Source organism: Strongylocentrotus purpuratus, unplaced genomic scaffold, assembly GCF_000002235.5.
Source record: "Strongylocentrotus purpuratus isolate Spur 01 unplaced genomic scaffold, Spur_5.0 spur5_scaffold_15, whole genome shotgun sequence".
Taxonomy (NCBI): domain Eukaryota; kingdom Metazoa; phylum Echinodermata; class Echinoidea; order Camarodonta; family Strongylocentrotidae; genus Strongylocentrotus; species Strongylocentrotus purpuratus.
The window spans coordinates 4681742-4705595 of NW_022145600.1; the positions used below are offsets into that span (position 1 = coordinate 4681742).

Genomic DNA, 23854 nt, shown 5'->3' on the forward strand with positions numbered 1-23854 from the left:
ATACAAAAATGATTATTTACTTGATTTAATTCTTTATACATTAGCAAACGTGATTCCTAGATCTGCATGAGGCTTTATAAAATATGTCATTGTTACGTCACAATACAGCTTTCAAAGCGTGCGCGATCTTAGCTCACCACGTGCGCGCTTTTAGCTAACCGCGATTTCTCACCGTTCAGAGAAATCCGCGCGTGCGCTCTCTCTTGCTAACCGGTTGCTCACCGTATGCTCACCGTTTGCTCACCGTTTGCTCACCGTTTGCTAACCGAGACTTGGCGGTGAACAACAAAATCATGGAGATTAACCTCGGAGGCTAACCGAAGGACATTGCGCACCAAACCGTTACCGAACCGATGTGCCAAAACCTTTGAGCGGTAGTGTATTCTAAAGTTTTCTGCGGAAAGGGGGCACATCCCCCTTAACCCTTCCTCCTTTTTGGGGAATTTCTCTGTCATCCCTGAATAATTTCATTTGTATGAAAGCAAAATATTTAAGATAAACAGAATGGCGAAAATTTGAAATAAATCAGACCAATATTTAGAAAGTCATGAATATTAGATCACTAGTCTGGTCAATGGATTCAGTAGATTGTGACGTACCGGTAATCGTGGATAACTCTTTCAATTGTCATGTAAAATATATAACTTATTTCTTTTTCCCATAAGTTTCATCTCCCTTAGAGCAGTAATCAAAATATATTATACCCTCCTTTGTTAGTTATTTTGTGTCTTTTGTGTAGCTACATGTATGCCACATGTAGGGATAAATATGGTGTATTAAATTAGTATCAAATTTTATTTATTAATCTTATCTGTTTTTAAATCAGGATCAAGCAAAGATGAAATCCGGACAGCTTACAAGAAGCAGGCCCTCAAATGGCATCCTGACAAACACAAGAATTCTCCATCAGCCACACAGGTTTGTACAAATTCTGAATATTTTATATCAGTTCTACATGTACATGTACAGTGTACCGGTAGGCAGCATTTTGGAAACTCTGCTAAATTCTTGCTGGATGCAAAAGAGCCTGTAAAACCCAATATTTAAAAATCGTATTGGATAAACATGTTTTATTGGCTTGAATAGCACAGAGGCCAGGTTTATGAAATGGAAAAAGTTTCACTTTGTTGATATTATAGTATTAATGACTGCTTTGAGAGAAATAGTTGTTTTATTACGCTCAAGGGAAGGTTAGAATTGTGCTATTCCCCGAGGCTTGCCGAGGGGAATAGCCCAATTGTAACCTTCCCGAGAGCGTATGAAAACAACTATTTCTCGAATATTAAAGCAGTCATTAATACTTTTATATGCCGAAAAAAAATAGACTAAAAAATAAAAAATAAAAAATAATTTGCATTTTTGACGAAGACGGGATTCAAACTCTTGCGTACAACAAGAGGTGTATCGAAAATCAACGCTTAGACCACTCGGCTATCGTGCGGCGTTAACATGCTTGGCAGTTTTCTCCGATATATACATTAAAATGGATTGAAAACGGCTCCGCGTGAGGGATGCTTCGCAAAAGCTCCATGAAACGGACCCTTCTTTTACTTTTGCAATGCATATTGGCACGAACTTAGATCAAGATCTATCGGCAGATGTTGTTTTTTTGTTTTTGAGAGTTAATTTTCGTCTTCATGTCAACAATGCAAGATAAAATTGTCGGTAAGATCGATCGAGATTCAATTGTATTGAAATTGCCGACCAATTTTTCGCACACGTATGGTATCCTCCATCGCTCAAACCATTTTTTAACATGTAAACCTATGGGGTAACCATGGAGACTGACCTATTTTTTTAATAACCATGGTTATTAAAAATATTGAAATGTTTTATGCATGGTTACCGGGAATTTTACAGGAACAGTTGAAGTTTATGAATGCAATTCGACCAATCAGATGGCTGGATTTCTTAAGTGAGGTATATAATGAATGTTATTTCATAAAATGTGTTTTAGGTATGTACACAAATATATGCCCATGATGGTTTTGATAAACTGGCCCAACATGTCTTTGTGGACTACATGTATATAACAGCCCCCGGTACCAATGAGCACACAACAAATTGACATTACAATGTTTTACAGTGAAAACTCGTTTTGCAGAGCTCTTTTTTGTTGTTGGAATGTTCAAGTCTAGTGACAAATGTGTTTGAACTGAAAGCTCTTTTCAAGTTTTGGTTTTATTTGCACTTGAACTTGAAGAGGTCAATAAAAGTACAATTTGAATTGGGCATAATGTATTTTAGAAGCACATGGTATTGAACTATGTTTGTTTGATTAATTAGTCAGCATTTTATCAGCTGTTCCCATAGCTGTCCATGTACATGAACATCATTGTTTCTACTACCGGTACTTCTACCAGGTCTAGCAACCCTGCATTGATTTGACAATATTTTTTCTCCACTCATTTCTTTTCTTTATGAATAAACAACAATCCACATATATATATATAAGATAAGGAATGATAAGAAACCATACAAGTTATTATATCATTATCAGTATTCAGTTCGACACAGGACACGTAGCACATGATTTTGAACCACAGGAATTCGAACTACATGTACCGGTAATCATGTGTTATAATTAACTTACAAAACAGGATACAACAACAGGATACATTCATATCATGCTGCAGCATTAAAAGGGTACCAGTAATTGTATATTTCAATATTTCTATTTATCAGTACACATTTTATTCAAATTTTTCAATTATATGATAGTATGATTGTCAGTTCAATCCATATGACATATTTGATTCATCAACATTCACCAGTTTCTTGTCCTTATGTTTTTATTTCAATAGAAATTTCAGGAGATCAGCTCTGCCTACGAGAGGCTAATGAAGCCAGAACAGATTGAAATCAGTCTTACAATGGTATGTATTGCATTTCCATCCTCTACACTCTGTTCTCCTCTTACTTTTCCCTGTCCTCTCTGTAGCCACTACCCCAGTCTCAATGATGCCACCGACAACAGACCTACAACAGACTGGAGTCGGGCAAACTCCGACCCAGGGACAACTCGGCCCGTTGCGAATACGGGGCCGAGTTGTCCCTGCGTGACTAAATTTTTATGAATTTTGTTAGGGTTAGGGTTAGGTTTTAGGGATAGGGTAAGGGTAGGGTTTAGCATTAGGGTTAGAGTTAAAGTTAGGGTATGCTGGGACAACTCGGGCCCAGTATTCGCAGCGGGCCGAGTTGTCCCCCGAGTCCGAGTTAGTCCGGGGCCAACAGACTGACCAATAGACTATATTAACCTGAATGGCAGAAATTAGTCGGTTTGGAGTCGATGTGAAGTCAGTTTGTGACTTAGTCTGCTCGTCACACTTAAATAGAAGGTTGAGTACTGTGAGGAGGTGTAAAATAATTTGTGAGCGTTATCATTGTATTATGCAAGTGTGGAAGAACATCAGATACAAAATGTACCCTAAAAACGCATGGCTCTTCAAATGCCTTGATATTCTAACTATGGCATGTAACATTATATATATCAGGACGGATTTTTATGCCACATGTTCGTGTAGTCCCATATCCATCTTTCTGTGTACAGTACTTGTAACTTTACCAAGCCTGGACCAAATTTCTTATAATTTTGAGGATTTCAGAACCTTGTGGTACACACTAATACTTATGATCAACCCTTCTACAACATTTCTTTCACAATGCAATCGCATGACCACAACTCAACTTTATCTTTAAAGGATACGTACACAGCAATACTTTGAAAATATATATGTATATTCCAAACAAAACATCATTTTTCTGAAAGTCATGCTTGAAGTCCAACAATCGTTTACTTTATGTATAGGCATATATCCACAACCTCGGACTTTGAACCTTGTATTCACCTGTGTTTTGTGTACACAAAAGAATTTGCTTGGCACTTTGCCGGCGATATCCTCATGCTAGGCTGTCTATAAAGCATAATTTCATAGTCATATAATAGCATATGTAATCGTACATAGAGTCACTGTTCCTACGTACGTCATATATATAATGTACATGTATCTGTGGATCGATGTTGATAAAAGGTTTGTTGGTGCGTGACTGCTTGCTGTGCAATGAAAGGTATCTAGGGGAGGAAAATGAATGATTCCAGTCCCTTTAATTCAAACGCTGGGCATTACTTCACAAACATGTCATTATGAGCGCAATTTTGCCAACATTCCCATCGTAACATGTGTATTACAATTAAAACGCCCTTTAATGGAATGTTGAATCTCTTTTTCTGATGGTCCCAGTTATTTTCTTCCTATTGTTGTACTCTGTAGAGGTACATGCTTGCAACTGGAATGCTGAATTGTTACAAATGAAATCATAATATACCGGTATGCAAGTGTTTGATCTTAATGTACGTAGGACACGGGGGGGGGGGGGGGGGGGTTGAACTCGGACAAGTCAAATTATTTTCAAGTCAAAGTATTGCCCACATGAATTGTCAGACAAAATAAACATGTGAATAAATGCAAATCTTAAATTATTTCATCTGATTGAAATGAAGTTCACTACCAATTTGTAAACTACCCGGTAATGAGAATATGACAACAAATGAACAATTTAAAAAAATAAAAAATAATTTCCTTTTTTGGGGGGAGGCAAATCTCATGTATTTTGTTTTTACTACATGGGTAATTCCATAATTAGGGTCCACTTTGTGACATTTTTGGTGTCCCTGTTACATTATAAGGAACCCACACATTTTGTGGCTCTGAGTAAAGACTTAAATAGTGGAGAGAGATTGCAAAGTGATTTCCAAGCATAATATTGCATCCTCATACCTAGAACCACTCAACAATCATACTCCACTATTTAAGTCTTTACTCAGAGCCACAAATATGTGTGGGTTCCTTATGTATCGGGGAAACCAAAAATGTCACAAAGTGGGTCACTCATTTATGGAATTACCAACATGTAAGTCATCTTTAAACTTTGGCACATACATTAGGTATTGCAGTGCATGTACATGTATTTGCTGGTGTGTAGGGTAATGACCCTCTGCTTTATGCTCTTTGGTTTTTGAATGAGATAATATGTTTGTTTTTTTCTACTTCTCATAACAAGGGCACTTTTTCAATAGGCCTGTCGTCATCAGCTCGAGTTTGCCAAATAACCCGCTATTTTAACTATCCCTTCTTCATCACTTCGCTGGTGCAATTAGCGGGACATTTGGTCGAGAAAATATCCCAAGAAATCTTGGTCTTGTTTAAAAAATATCCTGTTAAGTGGTGGGGTTAATTTGCGCCCCCGTCAGAGCTAGTTTCAGATGAGCGTATTGGTCTGGTGAAGACGCAATTTCGAGCTTCGGGATAATTTCTTGAGACTGAAAATAGCGGGTTATTTGGCAAACTCAAGCTTATGAAGACAGGCCTCTTGATCAAATTGGAGATAGTGAAGAACTAAAGATGATTAAAGGCAGATGATAAAAGAAATTGACAAATGGAATAATACACATTCATGTACCGGTATACATGTTTAAACTGACAATGAAAAGGCTACATGTGGGCTACATGTTACATGTACACACATGTACATGTATACACATGTATTTTTATCAGTTGCCCATACATGTATAATCTTCATGGACAAAATTCTGTGACGATTTAAAGTATCAAAACAGAAATGATTCCAATTCCATGGTTTTTATTATGTACCTGCACTTGTACCGCATTTGGAGTAGCCTATTGTAAATGTGCAGTGTGTGTTACAGGATTCAAAGCCTGCAAGCATTTTAGTGTTTTATGCTTGAATATTGATATCATCGTTTCCCCAGCACGTTTTTGTGAATCTTCATTACTATACATGTACATGTTTGTTTAACTTAAAGAGAAGGTTGAGTTCTGGGAAGAGGTGGAAAATAATTTGTGAGCGTTACTCATTCTTATTATGCAAGTGTGGAAGAACATCAGATGAGACATGTTCCCTGAAAAGCATGGCTCTTCAAATGCCTTCATATTCTAAATATGCATGTAACATCGTAAAAATCGGGGGGGGGGGGGGCGGCTTTTTACGCCACGTGTTCGTGTAGTCCCATATACACCTTTCTGTGTACAGTGTTTGTAACTTTACCAAGACTTGACCAAATTTCTTATCATTTTTGATGATTCCAGAACCTTGCAATACACACAAATTCTTATATGCTAGATGATCAACCTTTTATGATTGATTCCACACCGTTTCTTTCACAATGCAATTGCATGACCAGTACTCAACTTCATCTTTAAAGAGAAGACAAGAATACATTTGTACATGTGAGAAAATCTCATATCCTGTTTATCGGTTTCACATTGGTTGGCACACCAACTTCAATAGTGTTGGTAGGAAGCATGGTTCGTTTGTGATAATAAGGGAAAGCCCAGTTGGTATTGCGCAATAATAAGGCATTCATATAAGTACAATGCTGTTGAAACCGCCCTACCTTGTAATACAATACAATTTGAATAAGAAATCAATAGAAGTACAATGTACATGTTATAACCAACCTGTGTCGTTTACATGTACATACAGGTACATGTATATGTACATTGTATATCATGCAGCCAGCTTAGATTGCAATTAGTACATGTACATGTACACGTCTCTATTGAGTAGTTGAATAATTCACATGTACATGTACATTGTAGATATATCATTGTGTAGAAGTAATAAACTTAATATTAGATTTACATTAGATGCAACAATCATGTGGACCCCTTTAACTGTTGAATGTGACCTTTATTCAGATTTCAGATTTCAGAATGTAAAATTTATGTACAAGTGATCGGTGATCTATGTCAAATGTGCTGGGACATTTGTTTGTTCAACAAAAGAAGTGTTGAAGGGTATGATGTAAATGTACATGTACATGCGAAAACTTTAAAGATTCACATTTTACGGAATCCCCCCATTAGAATCACAGAAAGTTTCAACACAAGAATACAGCGTTTAACGTATGGTTATTGAAATTTCACATGTTCTTCTTACATGTACAGGGACAATTCACCTCTCCCCCCCCCCCCCCCAAAAAAAAAAATCTCAGTGGAGAGGCGAATTATTCAAAATTACATGCAGCATTAAACAAAAATGATTACAAAAGAGTAATTCACTTTGAATGTCTGTGTCTTATACTGTATATATCACAGGGCTCAGTGAATATGTGCAAGTAATTTGGTGCATGCCGTTGCCATTCATTTTACTCATTAAAAAAATTCCAGTGTTTTTTATGGCGTTTTTACCATGCCAATATATCTGAACCAGCCTTAAAGAATTATTTTAAAGAATAATGTTTTCACTGCATTTTGAGCATTTTGTGCTATGTGACCATGACGGGTGTGTTTAGGAGATCAGCATCAAAGTGTGGTTGAAAATATAATTTAAAGATGTTTATTATGAAGTTAATATTTACATGTAGATAATTTAATCAGGTTACTTGTATACATGTCATGTGTGAGTACATGTAATTGTTTCAACTGTCAGCTACGCCTGGCAATGTATAAAATCATTAAATCCCATAATGAATAGTATTCTATATAATCTGTAAATGTCTTTTCCCCAATGCTATACATGATAATTAACCAATGTTTAAATATTCTCTCCCCCTCCCCTCTCTCTCTCTCCCCCCCCCCCCCTCCCCTCTCTCTCTCTCCCCTCCCTCCCTCCCTCTCTCTCTCTCTCTCTCTCTCTCTCTCTCTATCTCTTGTCAATACAGGAACAGATGTTTGATTTGTTTGCACATGTCTTTTGTGGAAATAGAGGTATGTATACACTCGTAGATACATGTACAGTGCTAACTGTTCACAATGTGTACTTCATGTGTTGTAGCTGTACGATTTATACTCTTTTCTCCATACTAGAAAAACAAAAGTTCATATGTAAAAAATCTTTTATAACTCCAAAGTATTTGTATTTACGATTATATTCCTTTCAAATTTTCACAGTGTAAAACTGAATATCAACTCATTAGCAATTGGGTTTCTGAAAAGTTGCCCCAAACAGATCCTGTATGTCATAAATGTTTAATATGGTCTTTGAGAGTGTATCTCAAATTGTACAATTAACATGTACATGTAAATGGTAATAGCAAAAGTACTACAGTGAAGCCAGTTTATAAACTGAAACTGTAAAGACTGCTCAAAAGAGACCAAAAAGCAGTTTTTTATAAGCAGAATGTCTTTATGATGGGTTGTGTTGGTGAGAAACTTTGTTCAAGGGAAATATCAAAATAGTCCCTATGGACAGGTGGTCTTTCTATACAGGGTGTTGCTTAGTCAGGTTTGACTAATGATCCATTGAAATGTTGTGAAAGCTGCAAATATGCTTTTAAAGCCACACTGTACCAGGGGCCCATTTCATAAAACATTTATAACAAATGCTAAATTGCTATGACGATTTTTACTCTCAGCCAATTAAATGCCATGATTTCAGTAGCTTGTAACTACCGCAAAATCCCCTCTGGCACTATCTCAGGTCAGCTGCACCAGTACGCTTCCCTAGCTGCACTGTTGAGCCCTCTGTCTGTGACGTGGGATTTAGGTTTTGGTTAAATGCACTTTAGTGTTGGCAAGTTGATCATGAGATGGCGCTGTGCACTGAGCAGTACACCAGGGCAGAAAGTTTCATCTGTTCAGTATCGCTCTAAGTTGAACAAATTAACTCTTCTTTTTTTAGGTGCAGGTTTCTCCAACGGCTTTGGGTATAATTTGGGTGATTCAGACAGTGATAGCAGCAGTGACTTTAACTTCAAACCTGATGCTTTTAGAGAAAAGTCAAGCAGAGAAAAAGGTTTGTATTTCAATGCCATTCATGATCATATTGACAGCCCAGAACCAGAAGGATGTTGAGTCGTTTCTCTTAAAGGCATCGTTTAACAATGCCAAATCTGAGATGCATGGCCCTACGTGTTATCAGTCTCTGTGATATGGTGTAATACTGTAGCCCTAAAAAAACTGTGCTTCAAAATATCATGAAGTGCCTCAAAAAAGCAAAAATCTTTTAGTAACTGGTTTATAGACTGTAGTGTTACAAGAAAACGTTAGTATATGAAAACAAAAAATGAAATTTTGATGCAAACACCCTTCTGGTTCACAGCAGAAGGTTGTAGATATCCAATCTTGACATACTATACTAAAAGAAAATATTGGAATGTAGAGGTAAAGGTTTGAAATCATCTGTTTGGAGCCAGCATGGAGTTAACTCCGAGTTAAAGTAAACTGAAATGAAATTGACAAAATTTCAATTTTTTTTTTATTGATTTTTGTTTGTTGAATGGTATGTGACGTGGTTCCTTTCTGGAGTGTAAGCAGAAACATGAAAAATTTGACTGTATTTTTATTTTCATTTTGTTATATTTCTAAAGTAAATTATTTATATTACTTTTAAAAGTACTTTGTAAGAATTTGTTTTGGGATTCAGACCAGCTGTACCTCCTTGAACTTGCATACTGCTATTTTGGAAAGCATGCATTTAGCTTCCCTGTAATAATGAATTTATAGAGTTTTTCCTTCTGTCTGCTTTATAATTATGATTTCCTTGATCATCTTTCTTTGTTACAGATGTCCCAAGTTCGTCAAGACCAACAGTTAGCGTAAGTTTTAAAATCTGTCATATTATTTGCATACATGTGTAATGTCCTATATAATTTACTATCATGGCAATTAATGACTTAATGAATGTAAGTTTTAAAATAACAAATAAAAAGATGAAAGGGAATAGGAAAGTCCCAAGAAGGAGAATAAAAATAAAGGGTAACAGGTGAGGAGAAGGGGGTGTACAATATATATATATATATATATACATAGAGAGAGAGAGAGAGAGAGAGATTAAGAAATAGAGAGAAAGAAACATACATGTACCTGAGCAAGATATTGAGAAAAAGGCAGGGAGAGATATGTCCATGTGGTGAGGTACATGTATAAGTAGAGACTGAAATGTAAATGTATAAATAAGAGATAAAAAGTAAGGAATTAATGATAAGAAAGATAAAAAGAAATATGGAAATAGAGATATCACATGTGTATGCAGAGTGTACATTTATGAGCATGTATTAAACTCAATATAGGGAAAGGCTAGTAATGTGAGAAATTCACACCTGTTGCTTGTGAATTGTCAATATAGTATTGTTCATTACGTCACTCGCATGAATTCATTCCCAGGGCAATCAATCATTTATGTATGTCATAGAAACAGGTGTGTACAGTTTTGGAAATACAAAAAAATAAAACCCTTGTCAAAGATTTGTTGTTGCAGTGGAACAGAATAATAATGGAAACACAATAGATTGTAGTGTGTTCTGGTGGCCCATTAGAACATTTGATTTCACGTTGTATCGGGAACAGAACTGAAACAGAACTGAAACATACAGTATGTTAAAGTTGTTGAAAACAAATTGGTCAAATCACCTTTTTTACCACTTGAAATGTTAAATATTATTATTTGCAACAATATTATCACATCATTATTATTGATTCGTACCATCAAGCCCCCTCATTTATATCTCTGGTAATTTCTTATTCAAATGTAGGAAGCAAAAAGGCACGAGGAGGAGTTACTAAAAGAGGAGGAGAAACTGAAAAAACAGAAAGAGAAGCGAAGAGAACGTAAGAAAAGAAGGAAAGCCAAGAAGAAGCAGGAGAAGGAGGTGCGATACGGCGGTGGCGATAGCAAGAAGAAAGGAAAGAAAGAGGTTGTACCTGAATCGTCAGATGAAGAGGAGGAAGAGGAAGAGGAGGAAGAAGAAGAGATAATTGTGAATAAACAAAATATACAAGTAAGTACTACCGCTAGGATACTTTTTGTAGGCAATTATTCCTGATACCTTTTTGGAACTTCCTTCTGCTTAGAATTTTACTCGGTAATCAATTGTCATGAATGCTGATCAATGTTTCAATGAAACTTTAATTGAATTTATTCATTCCTGGTTAAACTGTCATCAGGCAAAAACGATAGTTTCAGGAAGTCTGCGTGATTAGCATTAACAAAATCTGATTGAAGTATTTAAAAAAAAAAACAGAATGATAACATTTTTTTTTTAATGAATGAAATAAACAACATGGAATGAATAAGATAACCATGGAAATAAAGTAATGAATCTATGGGTAGGCAACGCAGTTATATGAATCAGAAGGATTGGGAGAAATTGAAATGGAAGAGAAAAGGAAAGAGGAAGGAAAGGAGAGAAATAGAAAAAGGGGAAAATCTGAGTAACTGAAGAGATAATTAGAAAGGGATAACTGGAAAGAGAGAGAGAAGAGAAAAGAAGAGAGAGAGAGAGAGAGCGAGAAGGGTGGAGATGTAAAGAGAGCGAGGAGATTTGTCATCCACCATATATTTCAAAATTGTGGTTTTCCATTTTAGTTAAATGCACCAATTGTTGGCTCCACACCTTTTTAACTCCTTTCTCTTTGCTGAATAGATTGATACAATAGAGGATTGAACCTAAATGGAGGTTTATAACATCCCTGGTAGTCCATTCAAATAGCTTTAACACAAATATACAATAGCCCAACGTGCATCATTTACCACGGGATTGCGCACAACACTTTAAACTGTACAGAAATGTAGACAAATAAATCATTGTGTTATTGTAAAATAGTTGAATAGGGATATATCAGAGGTCAACTCTCATTCTACAATGAATAGCAATTTGAGCAAGAGAGAAATGTGCTTGATGTGAAAGCCCCCATTGTATTGCCCCATTGAACCCACCACTAAATGCATGAGGTCAAAGGTCAATTCTCATTCTACCATGAATAGCGATTTGAGAAATGTGCTTGATGTGAAAGCCCCCATTGTATTGCCCATTGAACCAGCCACTCTAGAGGCATGGGGTCAAAGGTCGAATCTAATGTTATCATGAAAAGCAATCAAGGTTGTCTAAAGATTGCATTCGTCATCCTGATCTTGTATACACATCAGTGATTCCCCATTTAGCAGACGGCCTCAATGCAACCCTCTATTTCTGTATGGCCATGTACAGTAGAGTTTCCCTCCTGAGTGAGCTACATGTACATAGCATATCCTGTCGTTGTTGAGATCTACTGAACTCGATCTTGTTACACTGCAGCTCGGCAGGTAGACTTCTCCGTGGCCAACAAAGCCATAATCATATGTACAAATACGTGCCTTTCTGGCTTTTATCCTTCATAGAATTGGCATGATTCTCCTTCGTCTGATACGCCTATTGTTAATGCCTATGTTGTGGAAGTTTGCTGTGTTCGTAAGCCATGTTGTGGACGGATGCGTGTTTGTCGATGAGCGGCGTGTCCTGCCAATACTATGGCACTCACATCCTTGACAGTGTTCTCGCCTACGTGATAATGTTCATCATATTTGTTGTGTCTTGTGCTGTGGTGTTTAATAATATTTGGCGAGCAGATAAGCAGGTTGGTTGTTGACAGACATGTATAACATGAGGCACTCATAAACTTTTTATCTCATTTTATGCATCCATTATTCATTGATTTGTGTTCAGCAAACCCTGATTGCTAACTGCATACCATTCAACCTGTAACCACTATTCCTTTCAAATAATTGATTTTATTCTATTTTTAGTTTTGTTTCCAGTTAAACTCATTTGTATTTCTGTTATCTTTTATATACATGTAGGACTATGATCGGTGGAGATTTGAACTTTACCTGTCAACAGCTATACCGTTAAAGTAGCTGATGCACTCAAAACACTTTAATCTCTTGATTTATGATCTGAGGTTTTATTGCACAAACATTCCTGGGGGGGGGGGGGGTTCAGAAAACTTGTCATCAGTGACAAATTACAGTTTTTGTTATAAGCTACTGAAATCCTTGCTTCTGATTGGTTATCAGCAGATTTGTCACTGATTTCTGTCATTTGTTATTGAAAAAAGGCTTTGTGAAACTGGTCCCTGGTCCGAATCATATTGCATGTGATAAACATCTTGTGCCAAAGACTGTTATACTCCAATCTACCAACGTCATTCTTTTGTCTTATGTACAGGCCGATGCTTTAAATGAAGATTCAACGGCGAACTCCAGTGACGACAAGTCTTCCAAGGCCAAAGCCGTCAATGGCAACAAACCGGCCGACCATTCCCAGACCGATATAAACTCACACTTTGAAACCGATTCGAACCATCGAAAGGAGGTCCACGATGGACATCAGCAAGCAGCGGGAGGAGGAGGAGGAGGGAGAGAAGGAGGAGTAGGGAAAGGAGGAGGGGGAGATGGAGTGAAGCAGCCAGAAGGAAGGAAAACACAAACAAAGAAATCAGGAGGGCACCGCATTGTACTTCATCCAGGGTAGGTACCGAGTTGATGGTCGGTCTCATAGACACGTCATTTCCAATCCTCTCTCATTTTACATGTGTATGCAGTTATATGTTAGGGTTAAGGGGAGGGTCACATGTATTCAATATTAGAGGAAGCCCTTTAAAGTGGAAAATAAAAAGATTGTTTGCCAGAGATGAAACATCTTATATTTGGCAAGAGTTCCAAATGTACCCCCCACTAAACTTGAAGAAAAAAATATAGATATGTTTCAGAGTAAAACTACGGTTAGGGTAAGGGTTACGGTTAGACAATGAGACACAGAATGAAAGATAGAAAGAAAATAAAATGTTTTCGTTTTTATTTAGCAGGGGGGGGGTTCATATGGAATCTTTCCGATGATTTTTAGGTTCAGTTTAGGATTAGGAATGTGGTGAGGTATAGTGTTTTGTCCATGGTTGAAGTATATTTTTAGCACAAGATATTGACCATTGAACAGTTGTAGTAAGAGCATGCTGTTCCCATGATTAATTGTCTTGGGGTGGTGATTTAGGGGATGTTTTGACAGTTTGGAAGTGATCACATTGTGCTGGGACTAATGCCCTAGGAATAAATGTTAAAACGGCTTGCCATAAATACGCAGCAATACGCAAAGGTGTGACTAAAGCATAAGGTACATTTTTTCACTACAAAGTCGATATGAGAGACATTTTGAACTGCTCTGAGAGAGGTTAACCAATCTCCAAATTGTCATTGCATCCTTCCTCTTATTCGCCAATTGTTATTACTTTGTTATTACCTTGCACATCCTTCATCTTGTAATTTCTTCCTGTTCTCTTTTTTATCTTCTCACCTCAGGATGTCCGATTCGGAAAGTGACGAAGAGACCCAAGGGTTGGACATGAATAGTGCCTTTTTTGCCCGAGCTGCCAGTGGCATAGCCAAAAAGCAGACCCCTCCCCCTGCTGTCAAGACCAAAAAGAAAGGCAAAGGGAGAAAAGAAGAGTCTGAATCAGTAAGTTAAAGTGGGCTGTATGCCTTTAGCCTGTATTCACAAGTAGACTCAGTTTTATAAGCAAGGCTTAAAGGTAAAGACCAGTAATGGTCATGCGATTTCATTGTGAAAGAAACATTGTGGAATCAATCAGAAAAGGTTGATCATCCAGCATATAAGTATTGGTGTGTACTGCAAGGTTCTGGAGTCATCAAAATGATAAGAAATTTGACCCAGTCTTGGTAAAGTTACAAGCACTGTACACAGAAAGATGTATATGGGACTACGCGATATCTATCCTGGCCGAATCGATATGATAAATTACCAAAAATATCAATTAGTAGGCGGTTTCCCGGCAAAATTTGTATCATCATGTTGTAGTCAAAACATTCTTTCACATGATTGGTAATGAGAGCTTCCATTTCATTTGTTGAGAGGGGGGCGTTTCCAAAACTGGTCTATACCTTTAAATGCATCCCCTGTATATGGAGTGTCATCCTCTATTCTGTACAAATTGCTGTAATTCTCTATTACCAAATGATTACACAAAATAAAGGGCACAGGATAGGATATTGGAAAAGTGATTTCAAGACATATTCCATATCCTGTACATTTCTTGTCAGTTAATTTTAAACCAGGACATTACATTTTTCGTAATACTCGTCTTTGCTCTTTTTGTCTTTACAGATAGAGGATATGGATCCAAAAATTCTAGAGAGCAGAAAAGCAGCAGGTTTGTGCCCTTTTTCCTACATTCCTGCTTGTTTTTCACATATCTGACTGTAGGACATTAGTATCTATTTGTTGTATTCTTTTATTATGAGTGATTCTTGAACCTGTTGCAGTACAGTGTCTCCTTTTAGTGACATTTTTGCAATGTATTTGATCCAGAATGCTAGGAATTATACGTAAGCAGAAAGAGCAACAATTATAGAAAATTCTGAGACTATTTCCAATCTCATTTTTTTGCCATTCCCAGTTGAGAACAATTTAATTGTAACTAATCATTAAGTTCCTAAATTTGCAATGCAGAGTAAAATACAAATTCACTAATTTTGTGTACAGATTGGCATTCTGGGGGTTAAACTTTTCAAAGTGGAAAAAAGGATTAATTGTTGCCTATTTAGAGAAGGAAAACCAATCAATTCAGAGAATAATAAAATTATGGCTTTAAAAAAAACATGGATGGTTTATAAGTAGGGATAATGGACTTGAAACATCAGTCAGAGTGTTGTAAATTGTAAAGAAATCATTACGTAGACCTATTCTAATTGAATAAATATTTTTGCAGAAAAGTTTAGCAACATTTTTGCCCATTTCAATATTGGTTATGTAAAATTTCTCTAATTTATCATTTCCTTTCAATTGTTGGAACAATTTCACAAGATATTCAGAGGGAAGTTCTTTTTAGTGTTCCATATAAATAACTTTTTATGCCTCCGCCACCGAAGGTGGTGCCGGAGGCATCATGTTTTCGGGTTGTCCGTCCGTACGTCCGTTTGTCCGGCCCGTTTGACCGTTATCACAATATCTCAAGAACCATTTAAGATGTAAACTTAAGACTCAGGAATAGTATTTATCACCATAGGAAGACGATCTGATTAGATTTTGGAGTACGTAGGTCAAAGGTCACAGGTCACAGAGGTCAACTTATGAAATTCCTTGTATTGAGCTTGTTAGCGCGATATCTCAAGAACCATTTGAGATTTAAACTTCAAACTTAAGGATAGTATGTATCACCATAGGAAGACGATCTGATTAGATTTTGGAGCACGTATGTCAAAGGTCAAGGGTCACAGAGGTCAACTTATGAAATTCCATACATTGAGATTGTTATCATGATATCTCAAGAACCACTGGAGATTTAAACTTCAAACTTAGTGATAGTGTGTATCACTATAGGAAAACAATCTGATTAGATTTTGGAGCACGTAGATCAAAGGTCAAGGGTCACAGAGGTCAACTTATGAAATTCCATACATTGAGATTGTTATCATGATATCTCAAGAACCACTGGAAATTTAAACTCCAAACTTGTTTAAATTGCTCTATGGCGGAGGCATCATTTTCGACTGCGCGCAGTCAAAATTCCATCTAGTTATATATGAATATATATATTTTTTAAAAACTTCATGTTGATTCTCTCCACAATTTTTTTCTCACACAGTAAAAGGCAATGAGATGGCAAGCGAGGGAAACTACCACGAAGCCATCAAATTTTTCTCAAACGCAATAGGGCTAAATCCTATGGATTTCAGGTAAGATCTGTTCTACTCCCATTTACTACCCATCTACGTGACCTGTGTGGAGAGTGGCAAATGTAGATGAATGTCTTGCCAAAGGACGTAGAGTGCAGAGGTTGGGATTCGAACCCAGTAACTTGTGTTCCACAGTCTGTAGACACATGTTTGCCAAGAATCCATGTCTGAACCCCCAAAATGTTGACATTTCAACACAGGGCTCATGCATACAGCTGTAAATGTTAGTGTGGAGCCCTGCATATCCACTAGACCACAGCAGTACTGAAGAGTATCCCACACTTTTTAATGTGCACAAAACAGTTTTTGTAAAAGGTATTGGGTATCTTTGCCTAAGGTTCTAAACAAAATCCTGGATTTAGCTCATGCTGCAATGATAATTATTAACCTTTAGGTCAGTCAGGAATCCCATGACTTTTACAAGCCGATCGCGTGTCTGATTATCAAGATATTTATGATTGTAGGATCGCATATGCTTCCAATATGTTTCTTTTGAACCAAATGCATGACCCCATACCAAAACTTTGTATTACCTTTAATGTGCACAAAACAATTTTTGTAAAAGGAATTGGGTATCTTTGCCTCAGATTTTAAACAAAACCCTTGATTTAGCTCATACTGCAATGATAATTATAAACCTTTAAGTCAGTCAGGAATCCCATGATGCTTACAAGCCGATTTATCAAGATATTTATGATTGGAAATTGAAAATTCACAATCCATTTTCCCAACAGGCTTTAAAACACTACAGTCTATTGAGGGAAATGAGTATGGTAAAACCGGTCACTCAAAGATTAAAATTTTTTTGAGGTACTTCATGATCATTTTGAAGCGCAATTTTTGTAGGCTTCAATATTAAACACTGATAACACGTAGGGCCATGCATCTCAAATTTTTAAAACTGGAAACATTGTTAAACTATGCCTTTAAAGTATGATGAAGACTGAAATATGTGTTTTTTCTCTTCTCCAGGTTCTTTGGAAATCGCTCTTTTTGTTACGATCATTTACAAATGTATGACCAGTAAGTATCATCCACCTTCTTAAATCCTCATTTCTAGAACTAAGAAATACCTACAATTGATATTTTAATATTTAATCTCGCAACCCTGACCTCTACAAAGACAGTTATGTGGGTGATGTCACAGTTGGGGGTGGGTGGATATTAATGCCCCCTCCCCTGCTTTATGATGTTAGCTAGTAGGGGGCAAACAGATTGATCATCTCTTGACGAGTGCACCTATGAAGTTTTATACCTCTACTTCAGAGGGGTGGGGGGGGGGGTGGGGGATGGGGGGAGGTGGAATTATCATTACAAGTTGATTGTTCTTATAATAAGGCAGAGATGCCAACCCTCCCGATGAAATAATTCACCCTAACTCCTGACCTTACGATCACCATCCTTATCCTCCCGATTTGGCGCTTATCAGTATATATATCTGTGAAATGAATGAGAAATATCGTCTGTTAACTTTAGCATGTAGTAATTCCACTATGTTAAAAGACAAATTAAGAGTGGCGAAAGATTGTTTCAGCATATGGTTCTCCATAACCAATGCGTGGATATTGACACAGAATTCAAATGGCGGAAAATCAGCAAAAGAAGACCAAGATATGGTCTCAGAAGTAAAAGACCGAATACATTATCAAGTACCCATGTATTCGGAAGTCTGAAAGGAATTCATCATGCATTTTGTACAATATGTATGTTATTTTTAAAAAAAAGTGGGAATTATTCAACTAAATACACATGTAAAATGTTGCAAAATAAGGCTCAGATTACACCAGAGAGCATCTAGAACCCCAGAGCTTCCAGCGCTCGAAGATGTGCGCTATACGCACAATATTTAGTGTCGGTTACAAATCCTCCCTATTTCTGTTTTTCAAAAGTTGGCATCTCTGATAAGGTGTAGCAGTTCTTTATTGTCTGCAAGTCATGTATATTTGGTGAAATTCCTCTTTGGGCTAGGAGCACTGCAGTTAGTTCATCTGCTGGGTGGGAAAATCTTATCTTTAAAAATTAATTTGATATCAAGAGATGATTGATAATTAAGGCTTTGAATTTACAGTAGCTCTTTGAACATATACAGTCAAACCTGCTTTAGTGACCACCTGTCTACAAAGACCACCTGTCTATAGAGACCACACTTTTTGTTTTCCTTGGAAATTGTTTCTCATTGAAACATGTACTATAGGCACCTGTGTACAAAGACCACCTGCCTATAAAGACCACTTTCCTTGTCTCCTTTTGGTGGTCTTTATAGACAGGTTTCACTTTATTAGTGAAAGCATGGGATGGAGATTCTTGTGCTTTTAATATAACAGACACCACATCTTATTCACATATCCTTGTTAACCCTTTTCTTCACACAGTGCAAAACGCGATGCAGATAAAGCAATCGATCTGGACAGGACATGGCCAAAGGGTCACTACCGAAAAGGCCGTGCTTTGAGTGGTCTAAAAGTAAGTCACAGACAGTTGTTTTCTTCCGTAACCCTTATACTTCACTCGATTCGCGTTAAAATCATATGCAAAGTGATTACCTTATCATATTTTATTTTGGTTTTCTGTTGTTGTAATTACATGAATGCTTGAGTTGATTTTTAACCCTTTGTGTAGTGTAACTGGGTGTTTCCACTCCTTGGGGAATGGAGAACAAGAGAATTTCAGTAGCCGTGAGCTAGTCCAATATGGATTTTTCTTCTTGAACATGATAGGTTAATTGGTTTCATGAGAGAGATAACTTGACAATATTTTGAAAATGGAGGACAATATTCATATTATTTCATCACGAAACTGGGAGATGACATGACGTGGAATCATCTTATGTTACTTTTATATTGATCACTATGAAGGATGGACACACCACAACAAAATGGTAATTGGAAGTGTGTAATTATTTTAAATTTTCTTTTGCAGCTTAACTTCTTTATTGAAATTAAAGATATGAACATGTTGGAAATCGGAGAAGTTATCAATAAAAATGTCTAACGATCTTGTTATTTTTGTGTTTTTTTTTCCTTCAGCTTTATTCAGATGCAGAGGCAGCCTTTGAGCATGTCTTGAAACTTGATAAAAACTGTGCTGAAGCGGTCCAAGAGCTAAGAACGGTCAGGGTCTATCGGCTTATGGTAAGTTTTCATTCATGTTGATCGGGTGAGGATGCCAAGAAAGGCTGTCTTGCACACGTCTTGGAAACTGTCTAAATAAAAAATTAATAACAAATTTGTTTAAGCGTCCAAGAGCTAAGGACAGTCAGGGTCTATCAGCTTGTGGTGAACAATCAATAACACTTTAATGGATACTTTATATATGTGACTAGGGATGGGGTTACAAAGGAAAACTGATAAAACAACTATAAAGAGATAAAGGGCCAAAAGCCTTTCCAAAATCTTGTTAATAACTTTTGATTACTGTATTGATATCTTGGCTGGATAGGGGCATCTGAGAAAGAAGTTTTGATAAGTCTTGATAATAATGTTCTAAAATTGTACAATCGTCATCATTGTCCGATAGGTCATGGCTGACCCGTTGTGACCCATGTGATGAGACCTTTCCTTCGGCATCTATTTTCTGCAGTCCAGTAGAGTGAATATCCCTAAGACCGTCACTCGATCTTAGCTTGGGCCTCCCGTTTCTGCGTGTTCCTTCAAATGTACCTTAAATGATAATTTGTTCAAAGTTGTCTCTTAAACTGCTATTGTTACCAAAATATTGCAGCTTGTACTTATCAATCCTGGTAGCAAGTGGCGGTTGATCTCCGATGTGTTCATTGGTGATGTGATCTTTCCATGATATCCCAAGTAGCTTCTTCCAACACAACATTTAAAAGGCTGATATTGCTCATCTGTCTGCCTTTCCTATTAATGCCCATGTGATGTTTCACAGCCATAGAGTGCAACTGGGAAAACCAATGCCTTCATTACACGGATCGGGTGATGTTCCTGTCCTTCCAGATATTTCAACAGCGTTGAGGCCGATGTTTTAGCCATGGCCAGTTGTCTCTTGATATCTACCGATTGTACTATAGTTCTCATGAAATGCTGTACTTGAATATCTTCCCTTGTTCCCCTTGACTTGCAGGAAATGGGATTCGGTGCGCAACAAAGCGAAGCAGCTATCTTGCAGTTTGATACAGTTCCAGCCGCTCTAGAAAACCTGCTAGCACAAGGGGACCTACCGGGTGTCAACGGGGAAATGGAAGAAGTTTACGTCTCTGACGAAGAGGATTACATAACCCAAACCATTCAAGAGAGCAAGCTAGAGTAAGTGGTTCTTTGAAGAAAAAAAATATCCACTGTACAATAAAAGTATTAAGGCGTCTTCAGAGAGACAGAATGGTGACTAGGGGGCATTTCACAAAGCCAATTTTCAATGATATAAAAAAAAAATCAGCGACAAATCTGCTGATAACCAATCAGAAGCAAGGATTTCAGTAGCGTACAACAAAAACTGTCATTTGTCACTGATGAAAAGTTTTGTGAAACACCCTCAGCACAGAGTCAAGCCTCTCACTCTCTCATCTTTATTCACTTTCCATGTTTCAATAGGTATTTCTTCTGACCATCGGGTTATTCAATAAAAGTATTCCCTTTTAAAATATGAATATTTTCATAGAGCAAAAAGATGGAGTTTGTTTGAAAAGTGAAAATTTTGAATGAAGCGATCACCTTATGAATGAGTATCACTAGAACATCAGTCGTGTCTAGTATGTCAAACAAAACATTTGTACAGTCAAACCTGCTTTAGTGACCACCTGTCTACAAAGGCCACATTTGTTGTTTCCCTTGAAAATGGTTTCTCATTGAATCATGGGCTAAAGGAACCTGTCTACAAAGACCACTTGTTTACAAAGGCCTCTTTTTGTGTTTCCTTGAGTGGTCGCTACAGACAGGTTTGACTGTATAAGATATATGATGGTGATGAAACTTTACCATTGCAAACCAATTTCCAGAAGAGTAAAAAGTTAGTTTACCATGAAATTCAATTTTCTCCTTTCCAAATGTCATGCTAGAACCTTTCCTTAATTCTAATTCTTGAGAATATGACTCGTGCATGGATTTATTCAGAGTAGAATCTTGGTTAACCAGTTTTTCGATTTTTCCTTCAAACTTCAGCTACAGCAATCCTGAAAACTTGAAGTCCTTGTGGATAGGTAATCTACAGCCCACAGTTACCGAAAAGGAATTAAAGGACCTTTTTAAACCGTGAGTATACAATGTATTTTGCAAACTGAAGGCTAATACTATTTTAACAAAGCGACTTAAAACAAGATATTGGGCCTATATTTTGCAAATATGTTGTTCTATCCCATATCATAATATTCTATTGTTGCTTACTTTACAACACGTATAGATTTTAATTTGATTTATGTTGGGGTTGTTTCACAAAGACCAAGCTCAACTGAAGTTGGACTTGAACTATGGCAGGCCATTCATGCCACTGGTTGCTCTCACCATTGGTCTCTCAAGGGATGTCACAAATCTACAGAATTAACATTTTTGATAGTTCATTGTTGAAGAAAAACGTTTACTTCCATTGTGAACTGTTATATTTTATACTCGGACTTATACATGGTATGCGATTTATGCCCTTAAAAAGTCTTGAACCAGATGTAAAATTAACAGAAAAATCACAGAAATTATAGTCTGTAGATGATATTCTTTCCTCCAATAATTAACTATAAAAAATGTAAATTCTGTTGATTTGTGACAACGATTTAAACGTCCCTTGATGAATGGTTAAAAGAACTAGTGGCATGAATGGCCTGCCAACTTAAATCGATCTTAGTCTTTTCAAAACACTCCCCAGGGTTTCATCTAGGAGACCAGGCTTTGAGTATTACATTACTTAAGAGAGATTTCAAATAAATTTATTTTGTAGTACCCTCAGTATTCATTGCACAATGTTGAAATAAGATGCTGAACAAAGTCAGGAAATCATGTCTTGAATGAGAATTTCTTTTGTTGAAGAGAATTCAAAGATGTGCCACTTTGATTTGTTAGATGGGATATAAATATTTTGTTAGCATTCAAACAACATGCATCTAACATGACTTAAAGGGCATGAAGAAGAAAAAAACTTACCTGTGTTTTTTTCTTTTTATATTCACAGATATGGTGAAGTCTCGAGCATGAGACGCATGTCAGAAAAGTTTTGTGCCTTTGTGAATTACAAGGACCCTAGAATGGCCAGCAAAGCTATGGACAAACTACAGGTATGCCACAAACTCTCATTCTGCCCCCCCTCCCCCTCCTTAAATTTGAAGATGATGCATTGCTACAATAAACTTTTATCTTTCAGGGTTGTGAACTACATGGAAAACACCTACTGTTAAAGTTCCCTGACAACCCTGTAGAACAACAAAATGATCCAGCCAACAATCCCCACAAGTTTGACTTGTTTAAGGCCCGTCTGTACTAGTTTGGCCAGGGGGGATTAGACCACCCAGCAAGGTCACTGGCAGGTGGTTATCTCATCAAATCGGCTCTCACTTAACATAAGAAAAGGGGATCATGGGGGACCAGTGGTTACAGATTAGGCATTGTTTGCTATATAGAGGGCGCAAGTAGTTATAAGTAGTACAGTGGGGCTTTAAAATGTTGCATTACCATGGTAACTGATTAGAGAGTGGTAACCACTTCTTCTGTATCTCTTTATCTTTCAGGGTCGCGAGCTGCACGGTAAATTCCTGCTGATTAAATTCCCAGACAACCCTATAGAGCAACAAAACGCTCAAGCCAACGACCACCAAGAGTACGTCGACATGCGCTACAAGAACCTGATCCTGAGGAAGCCCCAAACCCAGACCTCCACGAGCAAACACAACAATAACAATCTTAAGAAACCCAAGCAGCAACAGCAGCAGCAGCAGCAGCAACTAGACCCTGCGTAAATAGCACTTTGTTTTGTAGCTTTAAAAAAAAAAAATGTATTAAAGCATTTAAAAACTGAGAAATGTCAGCCAAAAGAGGGATTTTTTTTTTTTTTTTTAAGTAAAAGAAGTAAAAGAGATTTCCGACCGACCGTCGTTTTAAGTTGACAATTTGTATGCACTGGTAGAATTATTATGTTCCCGTAAAAATTGTGTTCTAAAAAATCTTGGCTTGTGTGTTATTTCCTCGGCTCTGCCAGAAAGATATTCTTATGCATCACTGTGGATTAAAGGTGGTGCCCTTCTGGCTCTTGACAGGAGCATTGTTCATTTTGTTTGCTGCCTCCTAAATATTTCATGATTTATCTGGAGAACGTTTTGATGGGGAAAAGGCCAACTTAAAGAGAAGGTTTAGTTCTGGGAAGTGGTGGAAATTAATCTGTTTGCGTTATCATTGTTATTATGCAAGTGTGGAAGAACATCAGATAAAAAATGTTCCCTGAAAAGCATGGC

The 23854-nt window shown here is 37.1% G+C and overlaps 1 protein-coding gene across 1 annotated transcript in view; it reads left to right on the top strand.

Annotated features, from left to right (window-relative positions):
* Positions 1 to 23854, top strand: part of LOC586560 — a 38383-nt gene that overhangs the window by 12327 nt on the left and 2202 nt on the right. Inside the window, exons 2-18 of the mRNA XM_030985413.1 lie at positions 827 to 918; positions 2805 to 2876; positions 7685 to 7730; positions 8644 to 8757; positions 9528 to 9559; positions 10496 to 10741; positions 12947 to 13248; positions 14074 to 14230; positions 14897 to 14942; positions 16377 to 16467; positions 17440 to 17490; positions 18840 to 18930; positions 19494 to 19598; positions 20551 to 20732; positions 21585 to 21674; positions 22582 to 22684; positions 23135 to 23358. Of these exons, the coding sequence (XP_030841273.1) occupies positions 827 to 918; positions 2805 to 2876; positions 7685 to 7730; positions 8644 to 8757; positions 9528 to 9559; positions 10496 to 10741; positions 12947 to 13248; positions 14074 to 14230; positions 14897 to 14942; positions 16377 to 16467; positions 17440 to 17490; positions 18840 to 18930; positions 19494 to 19598; positions 20551 to 20732; positions 21585 to 21674; positions 22582 to 22684; positions 23135 to 23358 (2044 nt within the window). The remainder of the gene's footprint in view (positions 1 to 826; positions 919 to 2804; positions 2877 to 7684; positions 7731 to 8643; positions 8758 to 9527; positions 9560 to 10495; positions 10742 to 12946; positions 13249 to 14073; positions 14231 to 14896; positions 14943 to 16376; positions 16468 to 17439; positions 17491 to 18839; positions 18931 to 19493; positions 19599 to 20550; positions 20733 to 21584; positions 21675 to 22581; positions 22685 to 23134; positions 23359 to 23854) is intronic.